The 15,307-nt window shown below is 38.2% G+C and overlaps 1 protein-coding gene across 6 annotated transcripts in view; it reads right to left on the bottom strand.

Annotated features, from left to right (window-relative positions):
• The window catches only part of PDE5A (phosphodiesterase 5A), a 130,851-nt gene that overhangs the window by 55,398 nt on the left and 60,146 nt on the right, over window positions 1-15,307 (bottom strand). For all 6 annotated transcript variants that reach the window (XM_075200328.1, XM_075200330.1, XM_075200327.1 and 3 more), the window contains 2 exons: window positions 11,580-11,651; window positions 4,889-4,978 (listed from right to left, as the gene is read on the bottom strand). In XM_075200328.1, coding sequence (XP_075056429.1) covers window positions 4,889-4,978; window positions 11,580-11,651 — 162 coding nt within the window. The remainder of the gene's footprint in view (window positions 1-4,888; window positions 4,979-11,579; window positions 11,652-15,307) is intronic.

Below are 15,307 nucleotides of genomic sequence, written 5' to 3'. Positions count from 1 at the left end.
CAATTTCAATTCTAAATAAGGTATAGGTTTATTATGTAAATTTATATTAAGTTAATGTTTAAACTTTATTTTTCATTTAATTCTGGACCAGAGATAAAAGTTTTTATTAAGCCAAAAACAGCACAATATGTTAAACCACTGATTTTGTAAATGTAGGAAACTGATTTACAGTAAAATATAACGGTGCAACATTTGCATATGCAGCTGCTGATGTGTGTTTTCACATCTGTATTTTGAGTTGCAAGCACCTTAAGTTACGGTTAACATTAAATCTAGCATATAGATGCATTTGCAGCAAAGATGTGTCAACTATCATCTTCTAAACTTGCACCCAGTGCTGCACTGCTTGGCTTGTGGCGCTGCTCAGCTTGTGATTGGTCGTGTGGTCGCGCGCTGAGTGCTTACTGTGGGCGGCGACCGTTATGATTGGTTACACAACTAACATGTGTGGGTGTTCAGTGATTGACTACGTGATGTGAGTTCTGGCACCTTTTTTCTTACAAGAAAAGCACTGCTCATAAATAACATAAAAAGTGCAACTTGAATGGGGGGGTTTTCTTGCATCTGCATGTCTTTACTGTAGTGCACTTACACGCTAATGCCTCTGATCTGCCTCTCCAGGTGCAGGTAGATGCAAGTGTAAGATACACACATTTCTAGATAGGGGTGCAAGTTGTGCACATGTGCAGTTCCCCAAACTGGATCTATCTCTAAATCAGACCCATAATCTGCAATTAGCGAAATCTTCTACTCTGTCTCACCAATCCCAAATCCATTAAAAGTAATGTTTACACATATCAATCTTGGCAGTGGCTCAATACATAATTTAAACAACAATTTATTTGGTTTCTAGAATTGCAGCTCGAGACGTGGGTGCCCACATAACATCTGGTTTATAAAACTGAAAAAACTATTTCTATAATAGTGTTTTTAAATAATCTGTAAACAAGCTACTCCAACGCAGTAATATTAATAGTTAACTAGATATTGAGAGTGCAGTTTATCTGGGTCAGCAAAACAACTTGCTTGTAACGACTGATCTCACAAATATGGCATTTAAGAAAACCCTTTTTATAGGTCTGTGCCAAAGTAACTGAAAATTGAAATCATTTCCCCAAATCTGTGTATGGACTTATAAATATATGTAGCATTTTATTAAATAGTGAAAAGACTGTGACAGACAGCACTTCAACAACAAGGCAATTCTTATGGCAATTGATTTTCAAGAGAATTACCAGGTAATATAAAGAGGTAAGGGCTCTATAAATTACATGTCAGCAGTGACAAAATCTCCACCTCTCACAAGCAGGGGAGGACTGGCAAATTTTAGCCCAGTGAGCATGACTCGAATCAGCAGCCTATTGGGAACAGTTTAAAGGGAAATAGAAATCTAAAGGTCTATTTTGTATGCAATAATATTTTAAATACTGTTTGATTCCCTCACTCCAGTCTTCAATCAATAATTATGTCATGTTTTAAAATAAGTTTTACAATCTGCCAATACTAAAAAAGACTAACAAAACCCATAAAGCTTTAATCTGTGTGAAGAACACCCTGATAATTCTTATTATGTATAAAGTTTTTTAGCTGTAGCTGTGCGCTTATACATTTTTGTCAATTTTAACCATTACGTTTAACCATAAATTTAGCCTAGTATTCATTGGGTTCCAGAAGAGGGCAATCAGGGCCATCACTTCCCCTAGCAGCAATCTTCATCCCATTACATTGCGGTGGAGATGTCCGATCATTAGAGGAAAGGAGGCGAGACCAACCAATCAGAGTAACGGAGGGGCATGGCTATGCAACATCACCCCCCTAAAAAAAGTCTAGGGGCTAGATTTACTAAGCTGCGGGTTTGAAAAAGTGGGGATGTTGCCTATAGCAACCAATCAGATTCTATCTGTCATTTTGTAGAAGGTACTAAATAAATGAAAGCTAGAATCTGATTGGTTGCTATAGGCAACATGCCCGCTTTTTCAAACCCGCAGCTTAGTAAATCTAGCCCTAGGTCTGCTCTTGTGTGTTCCATATTGTGTTAGGCCTATAAATGTAATTATGTATGCACTTACATGCTCACGTAAAGAACATATTGCATGTCCACATATTTTAAAATTAATAATTTTTTATTTTTTTATTTATTATTATCGTTTATGTATATAGTGACAATCATATTACACAGCGCTGATTAAAGCTGTCCAAGCCGTATAATTGGATGCACGAAAGTATATTAGTTAATATTGTTTTATCGTGCGATTGCACTCAGTATGCCACGCTACACGTGGCATGGTGCGATCACGCGGTAAAATACACACGCACACACTCGCACTACAACATTTAGTTATTTCATATTTATATTGATTCAATTCCACAGTGATTTATGAGCAGATAGTATTTAGTTTATTATTAGTTTATATATTATGATTATATGTACACTTTAGTGTTATTTAAGGTCCAAGTTACAGGAAACGTGTCAGGTCTGGTATAATTTTAATCCCCTATTCATCAGCAGTTGTCCGGTTCTTTCGCCGAAGAGATCGCACATTGCATACTCTAGTTAGTGATGTTAGGGAATAAAACACTTAAAGTGATACTGACTACAAAATGCTAATAGACAAGTTGTAACTGGATTCTTTGCGGGAAAGTCAGAGCACAACCCCTGGAGAGATGACCCCCACCTTTGGATATTTTGGTTTGAACTGGCCTATGACCTGCAGCACTCTGGACCTTCCTGATACCCAGACCAATAGAAGCAAGCCACACCAGCTGCATTGTTTTCACTGTAACACTGAGTGTATATAATACAGCTCTTACTGGCACTGGCCTTAGTCTTCTCTGACCACAGTATTGTGGAGTGAAGTACTGATCACTGGTACCAGTGGGAGCGCAAGCGAGCGCAGCAGTATGTATATATCTTTTGGTATTGGCTGTATTATAATTATGTATTGAACTGCTATATTTTACATCTGCTAAAATAAATTACTTTGTGCTTTGGAAACACAAATCGCTTATGCAATGCTTATTTGAAAACTATAGAATTACTTTAATAAAGCTTATGTACACATCCATATCACTCCCTCCCACTTCGGGGCTTAGCATGACCCCAGTGGTGGGAAAATTAACTTTATTAACTGAAAAAATAATTAGCTTTACTGGGCATAATGTTCATGAAGGACAGTGTGCACTCAATTAACATTTCCCGACCAATACTACATATTATTACATTGTCCTACACATGTGAGCATTTCATTGGTCAATTTAAACAAAATATAGATCAAATTGGCCTGAAAAAGCTATGTGTGTGGGCTTCATTAATAAAAAAAAAATCCCTATTACATTTGTATAACTTATGGAAAGCAACAGAAAAAAACTAATTGATGATTGCAATGTGGGGCTCATGTTAGGTTGAAGGCAAATTGCGTTTCTAGTGTCTAATACTCTTTTTTCACATCCGAGCATACGCACACAACCATTATTTTTGGAACTATCGTTTTGTGCGCTTGCCCAGAAGTAAAAAAAAGTGTATTATACGCCATAAACCTAATTTACGGACAACTTAACATAAGCCCCTGTATGTGCATTAATCAGCCTCATATGTGTCCAGGTTTATGGTAAGTGTACTCTGCAAATCATTTACGAAGCACAAAAATGGCTGCTCCATACTGCAAATTCTGCTTTGGACATGCCATGCACCTCAATTTTCCCAATTGTGCCTAGATCCTGCCTGGGGCATAGGTTTCCAGGAATGAAAGATTGCACAGACAGAGGAGAGAAGTTTTATGGTGTTCCCAGTAAAGTACTGAGTAGATGCACCAGTGCACCTCTATTTCGTGGAACAGAGCAGAACTAAGATTTCATTTTGTGGAGCAGGGTAATTGTAAATGGTGGATAATGCAAGTGATACCTGCCTATTATACTGGGACCACTCTGATGTAGGAGTCCTTGTTCATTACCATGGCCTCCACAGTCCAGGGGGGGTCGTCATTGCAGGATTGCTAGCTTCCGGAAGAGGAGGCATGCTGCTGTGAGACCCACCCCCAAACCCATGGGGGAAACAACTCTATTTTGTCTCTTCCAGTTATAGGGGGAAATAGCCAGGCTATCTTGCTCTGGTTAAAAATTTGGGAAGTGGGCCACACTTCTATTTTATATAGATTGAATAAACTGTTGAATTTGTTTCTCATTTTGTCTGTCTGGCTTCATGATTGCTTCTACAACATAAATGGTGTTAGCCCTTTTAAAATCAGGACTGGCACTGGGGACTTGTGGGTGTGTGTGTGTGTGTGTGTGGGGGGGGGGGGGGGGGGCGGTAGATTGGCTGAGACACTGAGACCTGTTTAGTACCTCCATGCTGTACTAAAAGAATCATTTCTCTAGCTGCGCTCCAAGCAAGCAATGGAATAAAATTCTTCACACACACACACACAGAAGTAATGCATGAATTAAAAAATAGTCTTAATGTCCCCTAATTCTCATAATTTATTTACTCCATAAGTAAGGCTACACTGAGTAGTATTTTAGGAAAAAAATTGAAAAGTTTATTTATTTGAATGGTGATGTTCTAAAGTGGTAGAAGGTTGGACTCTGATGTGACATTTGTACTTTTACACTATGCACTGTAGATTACATTTTACAGACATAAACAATACAATACAAAAATAAAATTTGCTTGAGAAAATATCAGAGGTATCAGTAACATTGACATGAAGGATCTGTAAATGTACTACTTTCCATCTGCCCTTTATTTCCTTCAGTTTGCAGCAACCAAAATGTGAAATAAAAATACTTCTATACAAAGCATTGTGCATTCTCATGGAATTCTATTTGTACTGTACCAAGCAGTAGATGAAAGACTAAGTAAATAATTCTAGACGAGGCATCAAAGCCATACCTGGTTCCTTCTGTTCTCCAGCAGTGAAGTCTCGTACAGCTGTGCATTGTGCAGTACAATCCCGCAGAACGCCAAGTAGGCTGAAAAGTCCTGAAATCATTAAAACAAGTACATAATTAAACACAAAATAAAGATAAATGGTGTGAAACCTGTTCAAACAAATAACTATAGAACTAATGGTAACACCTGCAAAAACTTTATCAAGCTGTTGTGATTTAGAACCACACTTGTACGTCAAAGATACAGCTATCACACACACACACATAACTAATAATAAAGTGATTACATCATTGGGCTCTATATGCTGCATATACAGTAATTTGATTCACAGTGATTTTAGGATGTTACATTTAGGCATCAACTATTTCTTAAGGTAGTGATTCTTTGTTTTGTTTTTTTAGGTTTCGGACATGATTTTGTTTTAGTTCTGAATGTTTAAATCTAGAAGAATCCACATGTGAATTCTCACCTTCTGTCAAGTTGGCATCTTAAAATGATGCTAAAATGTCAGTTATGGAAGCTACAATGTATTTTTATTTATGTATTCCTTACTAGTATTATAGGCAAATAAGGGCTGATTCAGAGTGGGATGCATGCCAGTTTGCTCTGCAAATGGGCGCATGCATATGGTGGCTTGTTTCTGGCCTGGAGAAGCTTGACAAAGGAGGGAAGAGGCGTGGAAACAGTATACAATGAAAGCGTGATCACGCAAATGAGGCACATGCACACATATATGACTATTAAGAGGTGTATGTTTTGCACCTACTAGAGGGCAGGTGCGATTATGTGCTGATGAAGATGACTTATCGTAAACCAGGCACATATGCTGCTGATGCAGAAGTGGACGCATCTGAAGATGCTCTGCGTATGGGTGGGAAATATGCAAGTTTTCCATGCACTTTTCTAAGAGTATGTTACTTATGTGCCTGACTTTGTTTACCCTCCCTTAGGAGGTAAGCTCGAATGAGCAGGGCCCTCTTCCCTCCAGTCTCCATACCTGTTCTTCTGCTCCGTCTCTACTGTATCTGCCCTACCGGAGTTTCTGTAGTACTGGTACTGTGTGTTTATTGTTCTGTACTGTTCTACCCTGTATAGTCTACTGTATAGTCTACTGTTTGTACTGTGTGCGGCGCTGCGGAAACCTTGTGGCGCCCTACAAATAAACGATAATAATAATAATATGTTGTGTTTTATATGACTTTTATCTTGATTTGCCTTTAGCTACAGTCATTCACTACGGATATTGCTAATTTATTTTTATTAGGCTTCACCAGGATATGACACCAGTGAAATAGTGAATGAACTTAAGGAGACCTTTAAACCTCATCTGTAGTGACAATATGTAGTCCTTTACATACTGAGCAATCTTTCCCTACACGGATGAGCCCCAAACAATTGGAAGCAATCCGTGTGAAGGGAACATCACATGCTTTCGTCATGCTATGAATGCCCAGTGGGCAAATCATTGATTCATGTAAATTGCGAACTCAGAAGTAAAAGTTCTTTCAATGAGATACAGATTTGCAGTAGTATATGAAAAAATAAATAAAAAAGTAAGTGTATTCTATGATTTAACAAAATGTGTATGCAATATCTGTTATCTTCCTTTTTACCACAAGATTTCCTCTGATACATCACAGACTTAAGCTAGGTACACACTACAGAAATTCCGACCAACTTTTTATGCAGAGCGATTTTACATGCGATCGACTGTCCGATCGCTCGGTCCATGAACTGCATACACACAAGCCTTGTTTAAGACGATAAAGGGAAGAGCGGACGTAACTTTAGCGACTTTTTACAGCCATGTTGTCGTGAGCAATGATTTTAATTTCATACACAATGCAGTGACATTTGCGGGGCATGTAACGATATACCAAAGACATTAGCATAAAGGGGCAGAGCTTTCACTATAGATAACACCCAAAGCTGCATAAAAAGAGAAGGCAACACTGTCTCTTCATTCATTTCTATAAAATAGAAGTTTAGTAATATACATTAAATTTAGAAAAACATTTAACTGCTAAAGTGCAATGCAATGAATATTCCCTAATAATAAAATCCCTTTGTATGTAATGGAATGCTCCATTCTCGGCGTGCATCATTGCTGATTGGTCCACAGCAGAAACAAACGCCCATGTCTGAGTGTATAAAATGACAGAGGAACCTGTTTGGCGCCAAGGAGAGTCAGAAGATGGCGAGTGAGAAAGTGTCAGTGGGTGTTAAGGTTGAGGAGAAGGTGTCAGTGGCGGTTGCGGGTGAGTAGAAGGTGTCAGTGGGGGTTGCAGCTATGGAGACGGAGACGGAGACAGAGTCAGAGATGGTGCTGAAAGGGCCAAAAAATGTTGGAAGAGTTAAGGTGGGGGATGGAGATACTCAAGAAGAGCAAAGAGCAAATCCAATAAGCCCAAGAGAGGTGGAGATGATGGTCAAAGTACTGGACCAGGACGACAACGACATTAAAAAAGGTCAGTAGCACGTGTAGTGTACCTGTTAGAAGGACTTATTTCATTCTAGTGTCACATAAAACAATGTAAACTAATTTGAAACCTAATTTTTTTTATGTCAGAACGAAGAATTAACGGTGAAAAGACGAGTTTAGATACCACTGATACCACTAATGTTACACCTGTTAGCAAACAAGAAAAAAATGAAAAAGAAAAATATACTAAAGAAGTTCTACACAAAGGTATTTCAGTGAACATGTGTAGACAACTAAATGCTTTGGGCACATACCTGTACCGTTATAATAACCAAAATGGCGCCTGTTTTCCAGAATGTATGGAGATTAAGCCCGCTATTATTGCGATTTCGCCACAGGGACCAAAATATAAACTGATCTCGAGCAGTGTGCAAGGTGAGAAAATGAGAGTATTTATGTCGTTGAATATAAATTACAGCTATAGAAGTTAAATAGTAAAAAAAAAATTATTTCCTTGTATCGTAGATAAAGAAATCAAAGGGAATAGAAACCCAAGCGACATCAAGACCTGTTCTGCCACAAACCAGTAGCACCTTTAAAAAAACTAAATACTAAAAATAATACTCTGCAGTACTCTGCGCTCTGATTGGTATGGGCACGCTCACTTCTCATGCGGATCTTTCAGACAGCTGTGTGTGTAAAAAATTTTGTACCTTTTTCCTGCAATAAAAATGTTGCATGAACACTGTGTGGTTTATTCTGGGTACTTCACAATTATAAGTTAATTAAGGTTAATATAACTTTAATAGGTTATAAAGGTTAAAGTTTATAAAGAGTAAATATGAATACATTGCCAACATAGATGCAAAGGGTAATAACACTCGTGCTTTATACAAGTGTAATGGTCTGCAGCTAGAAAGGTGCAATATACATCGATACAGAACACAGTGATGTGCGAATTCTGCACCACGTGGGACTGGGACAGACATCAAAATATTACATACACACGCCCCCCAGGTCGAGGAAGTATCGGAGGATTGTCGTGGATCGGTCGGAAGTTTATATACACTACACAACGAAAACGAGATTGGAACGAAAATATTAAACGGTACGACCAACCAAATGAGGCGACAATCGTCCATTTGGGCAGACTTTCGACCATCGTGTCACTACACACACTGACCCGACTTTTGAACGAGCGGTCGTATGTCAGCTGTTTGAGCCGATTATTAGACAAAAACCCTGTAGTGTGTACCTAGCTTAACATAAGGAGTGACATAATCCAATGCTTACCACGGATCCTGCAAACACCTTGGGCTTGATTCATTAATGATCTTAACTTGAGAAACTTCTTATTTCAGTCTCCTGGACAAAACCATGCTACAATGCAAGGGGTGCAAATTAGTATTCTGTTTTGCACATAAGTTAAATACTGACTGTTTTTTCATGTAGCACACAAATATCAACTTTAAATTTCAGTGTACAAATAAGCTATCAAATATTTGCGTGCTACATGAAAAAACAGTCAGTATTTAACTTATGTGCAAAACAGAATACTAATTTGCACCCCTTCCATTGTAACATGGTTTTGTCCAGGAGACTGAAATAAGAAGTTTCTCAAGTTAAGATCCTTAATGAATCAGGCCCCTTGTCTGACAGTTTATTCAATGAATGATACAGTTCAGATCAATGTAATAATATTAATATACCTTCTTAACATGGTTCCTCGCCACTCAAACTCTGCATTACAATATTATTCAAGAAAGCTGTAGAAACATTTTCAGGTGCTCAAAGCTGGATTTAAATGTAAATAAAATTGCATATATTTGTAATTAATTATTAAGGTAAGAATATAGATTTTAACTTGTTTTCTGCATGAAAGTATTATCTGCAAGGATGCACCGAGTTTTTTAGTTCTCATATGAAAAAAAAATACTTCATGTCAGGCGTGTGCTAGTTACATGTAATGATATTACAGAAAAAAACTATATTAATTCCTTTAAATCACACACTGATAATCTACACAAATGATCGATTAATAAAGATCACTACACAGCTGTCTACAGAATGTGGCAGTTATGTAAACATAGCCAGGGTAGGTTTATGAGGGAAAGTCAAAAGTGTTGTAATACAACATAATGGGGGGAATTCAATTCCCCCCGAAGTAGCACAGCGTTAAACCTGTTACTGTTATTACGGTAAATTTAACCCGACTTTCTGCTCGCTGCTCAGGGAGCTGCGAGCAAAATGTTGAAGCTACCGCAATAATGGAATTTAAGCGCACTATTACCATAATAACGCAATAGTGCACAGGCCGCATTACTTTTTTACAGTAACGCGGCTAATTGGATTCCCCCCAATGTTTGAGTTCTAGATTTAGTGATAATTGATAGCCAATGTCATACATACTCTGACAGCTAAACACTGGATTAGCGTAAAGAACCCTAGAAAAAAACTACAGAACTTACTGAGGTAGCCCTAACCTGTCCATACCCCATCTCCCGTTAAAGTTGGTTTACAAGTTTCTTTAAATAAAGTATTTTTCTATTAATGAAAGAAACCAAGCCTTTGTCGGCATAGGCTAACATCTGCTATTGCCCCCTGATACAGTACTTAGATGGAAGCCCTATCGCTGGTGAAAACACCCTTTTACGCTGGATAAGTGGGTTTTTGTCCCTTTTGAAAACAGAGTCTTATATGTCCAGTATATCCTTCTAAAATGTGTTTAGTGTTATTGAAAACTGCAGTTGCTGTAGGCAGTTCTCTGAGCTCAATATCACGTCACACTAATCTGTGATCAATCATGTAGATCAGAGCCAATGTACTGAAATGTAGCTTCTGTAGATGACAGGTAGATCTAAGGTACTCTAAGATTATGGGCATAAAATAACAAGAAATGCTGCATGTAAACTATTATATGAAATTCAATAACATTTAATTTAATGAAAGAAATCAATAATTATAACCAAAAGCACACATACTTTCCTTACGACCTGCATCAGAGAGGTAACAAATAAATGAATGTTATAGGTTTCTTAAATTGGGCAACCAATTATATGTAACCTGTGTTAATGAATATGTTACCAGTGTTCCTGAAATTGTTTAAATAATGTTAATACTAATATAGAATAACAGTGTTAAAATTAGAAATTAGTGTGCACAAGCAATGTGTTAAGATATAAAGCGGTTAGGAGTATGATTAGAAGCAAAGGCAACAATACAAAGGTCAGGTGACAGGGAGCACGAGAGGATGAGAACAAGAGAGAAGGGGGAGGACATGTGAGAGGCTAGGATGAGGAATAGTAGGATGAGGAATATTGAGGAGAATTTAGAAATAAAGCATGTGAGAGACTCTGAAGCTAGAGATCGAAGAAATCTATAGAGAAACCTCAGACCACAAGGATGGAAATCTGTGTGCTGGGAATATGTCATTTGTTTATCAACCCCCAGTACAATAGTAAAAAGTGTGTGCAATTTGGCTACAGATGTATATGTAACTGAACTAGTGTAGTTTCCCATTCTGTAAAAAAAAGAACTGGATTTAGTGATAAAAAGATTAAGAATTTACTTCAAGCAGAGACAGGTAATTATAATAACCTTGTGCATCACTCACTCTAGCTAAATAATGAAAACATAAATATATAGTGTCTGGAGTGTGTACATCTTTCAACATACTTTTGTGTTATGTGTCATTGGTCATATATGAAACGTTAACTGTTATGATTCAACAACAACATCTTGCAATTTTAAAGAAACCAAGTGAGGTTTATATTATATGGTTGATCATTTTTTTTGTAGATGAATTAGATAATAGTATTAAAGTAACATTAGTAGCATAATTAATCAAAGCTTTCAGGTGTAAATTTAGGGGTGACTAGTTATAAATGAGTTATTTAGGGAGTAATAAGATATGGTCCAGAAAATAACTTAATTTATATTGATTACATGTTGATTCTGTATACATTAAATGGATTCATTTATGTGATGTGCTGTATGATACTCACCACGGTTGTTATTGTGTAATTATTTCCATTGCTATAATGAAAAAAATAATATATAATATATTTGTGGTGGTCTGTGTGAATCTATCAGATTAAATACTACCAGGGAACTATAGGAAAGGGTTTCCTGAATTACCCCTGGTATGTATATCTCAAGCATTTACCCTAAGTGTAGTATAGAGTCAGGTGGAGGCACTAACCATTCAATAATACCTAGTAAAAGGGTGTTACATATATACAGTAATATTATTGATGCGACAGACTTTACCTTCTCATCTTGCTCAGTAAACGTCCCATTGCTTTCGGATTTCTTATTGATCGCCTGAGCCACTCCGACCACCTGATTCAATCATTGAACAAATACATAATTACTTCATTTGTAACCTCACAAATATGAACATCAATTAATGAGCAATGCAAAAATCTTAGATAAAACCCCCTCCTAACACTGGAAACATAGACGGCTGTATAATTTACAAAGCAAATGTATGCAAACTAGCCATCTTTAACAATCACACTATTCTTCTTACAGAAAACACAGCTCCGGGGACATCAAATGCAGAGGAAGGCCCAGCTGTTGTACTTATGTTAGAGGAAAGTCAGATATTCTCCCTGCCATATAAATTGATTACTAAGTATACATTTAATGCTTGGTAATAATGTTAAAAATACAGGCCATATTGTTTATACACCTCACTTTAATTTGTTTCGGTAATGTATTATTTGCAATTCTGCCTTTTTCCTTCCACAGGCAGTTGGAATATAAACTGTTCATGACAGGTCTGTCCTCTGTGTTTCATGTTGTGCGTACAATGTAATGTCCTGTTTTGTTAGTGTATGGCTTTTATCATCATACACTGCAAAGCTCTATAAACATATACAAATATATACAAATCCTGCCTTAGACTAAGAATGATGTACGCCTGTAATAAGTGTCCTATTACATTTATGTTTTACAGTTTATTTGGTATGGAAATATTTATGTCTAAATGTATGTATAAATAATTCCCCTACAAAAACTGACTTTGAATGTATACATTTTAGGGCACAGAATTAAGACAAAAAGCAAATGTTCTTTCCAGTCAAACCACACAGAGACAATGCCCCACAATACAAGCTTAACCCCGTCTTACATCAAACATATGATTGGCTGCTATGGGTGAAGATTCCATTCCAAAATATCTTTTTGAAAGGAGACTTTGCTCCTTTACATCTCCAAATTCATCTCCAATTTTAATGGACAATCAATGGTTGAAGTGGACTAGTTAAGATGCCATACCACCACTTCTACTACCATTCACTTACATTTTCCATACATCTTTTGTCAAATTGCTTTCATGTTAAGTTTAACATCATTCTTTGCAAATATGGCAGTGTGACAATGGACACTATCAAGAAAGAAGTACCAGAAGCACACAGGCAAAACTTTTCAGCAGCTGGAATAGGTGGGCATGTGGGTACACGCAGCTGTGCCAACTTCACATGAATTCATGGCACAGCAAGGAAAAGTTACAACAGTGACGTATACATGTGCCTTTTGAGGCCATTCCTTGATTGACCTTGTTGCTAATTTCTTTGATCACGTCCTGATCTGACCTTGGCTATAGTTATATGCCCTATCCTATGTCTGCCCTTGATCTTTCACCTGATTCTTTGGTTCTACCTGCCTGCTGTCTGGTTTTGACAATTGATTTTCTGACCTTAACTCTGTTTTCATGTTTGGAAGGTCACTTTGGTTCAACATTTCTATTATCACGACATGCTGTTCTGGTCTCTGTAGATCAGTAATGGTCAACCTGACCTACTTTAACTGCTACATGTGCGGTCTTCCAACCCCTCAAGAGCGCCACACATTACTCTTAATTCCAAGAATTTAAAGACAGCCTGAAATGACCTTGGCACCCCAACTTCAGTGTTAATGCTCCCACATGCCGCTCACTTGCTCCAAAATTTCACCAGGAGCCACTCAGACCTCGCACTTGCAACGAAGTTCTCCGACAAGCACTCAGACCCCACATGTACTCTAACACTTCCCCACATGCCACTCAGAACACCTCACATGCCTCAGAGTCCACCAAATGCCCCATATGCCACACAGACCACCCCACCTGCTCCCCAAATGCCATGCAGACCTCATTATATGCCACTCACACATTCCCACATGCCCCCCAGACATCTACCAAATTCCGCTCAAATTTTCCCACATGTCCCCACTCACTAGCTTATTTAGTAAACTTTAGTAACAATACTTACCTGTAGTTCGGGAACCTAGAGAGGGAGGAGGGAAAACACGTGGTGCAGATACACTGCACTCTCTCCTTCTCCATTTCAATGAGCTGAGTGACCTTCCAGTGCTATGTAGAGTATTCTCTGCTTTATAAGACAGACCTGTTGCCTACCAATGCTGTAGATGCTACACTTTGTTATTGTAGTACCTCAATAAAGCCAGTGCTGCTGTTCCCAGGACTTTTCTACTTTAGCAGCTTTATAGTTAATAAGTCCCGCTTCTTTCTTCAGCAACTAACAAACTGCACCTGTTGCGCGGCCAGAGTCTAGTTTTCCCTACAATCATTCCCAGAGTCCATACTGTGTACCCTAATACAAGATACTAGTTCTTATGATCTGGCTCCCATTTGGCTGTGTTATCCTTGTTATCAGTCCCTGCATGTCAGTATTTTATATTCCTGATATTGAATTCAGTGTTCCTGTGACCTTGCTTCCAAAAATAACAACACTGTGCAGCAGTCTTCTGACCTGTTCCTGCATTTCTTGATTTAAACTGTCTATTCTCTAATGTTAAGAAACATGGGGTTATATTTAGAAAGTGCGGGTCTGAAAAAGTGAGATGTTGCCTATAACAACCAATTAGATTCTATCTATCATTTACCATGTACACTCTACAAAACGACAGCTAGAATCTGATTGGTTGCTGTAGACAAGATAATCACTTTTCAAACCTGCAGTTTAGTAAATAGTCCCAATGGTGATCACTGCCACATTCCAGATCAGTTGCCTAGCAACATTGCTAGCGTCCTTTCCTTCTGATGCAGCCGCCACTACTTCGATTTCAATCGGTTGCTTTGTAAATAGCAACTAGCGTCTTCTCAGCTCTCAGCTAGTCGCTAAGTAGTGTCGGCTGTCTACCTGCTTTTAATTATTTGCTGCACTTGTGCAGCTAATTAGCTTGGTTCATCTGTCTTTATAAACCCCTTCCTGTTGTTCACCAATGTTTGGGCTAGTTCCTGCTTGATCTAATGTGTTTTTGTATACTGACCTGATTCTGTCTCTCAGTGTTTGACCCGGATTGCTTATACGGACTTTCTGTTTTCTCCTGCTCCAGACCTTGGCTTGTTAAACAGATCTACATTTATCTGTAGCTGCCCTGACTTCTGGCTTGCTAAACGAAATTGCTGTCTTCGTCTGTCCCTGACCCTGGCTTCTTAAACTGTCTGCATTTATCGCTACCTGCCCTGACCCCTGGCTGGCTAAACATAATTGCTGTCTTCTCCTGCTCCTGACCTTGGCTTGTTTTATGAATCCGCGTAAACACTTGCCAGTCCTGTTCTCTGTTATTGCCGCTTCTGTTACCATCTAGGTTGCTCACTACCTCCTTCCTGTTCTGTCCACTCCTTTGGCAATAGTGTGATCAACAGCTACTACTACTTGAGCATACGTCCTGGGGTCAACTGACTACTGTGGAATACATCTACTTCATTGGAAACGGGGTAGCTATAGGTGAATATCTCATGAAGCGGTTCTGGTTGTTGAGGATCACATGCCATATTGCCATTAACATCTAACATCCCTGTTGATGTGTAAGAAAGGCTTGTCAGAGTTAACAAGAACAGAAATATAGTTTGTTTTTTTGTTATTTCACTTGGATGAATTAGAGCACAGTCACATAAGGTATGTTGCTCTGCAAGAGAACTGGAGATAATAAAACACTTACTTAACCTAATCTTTCGCTCTCATTAATCTGGAATTATTCGGATATGA

Source organism: Mixophyes fleayi, chromosome 1 (genome assembly GCF_038048845.1).
Source record: "Mixophyes fleayi isolate aMixFle1 chromosome 1, aMixFle1.hap1, whole genome shotgun sequence".
NCBI lineage: Eukaryota > Metazoa > Chordata > Amphibia > Anura > Limnodynastidae > Mixophyes > Mixophyes fleayi.
This window is presented reverse-complemented; position numbering and strand designations above follow the sequence as displayed.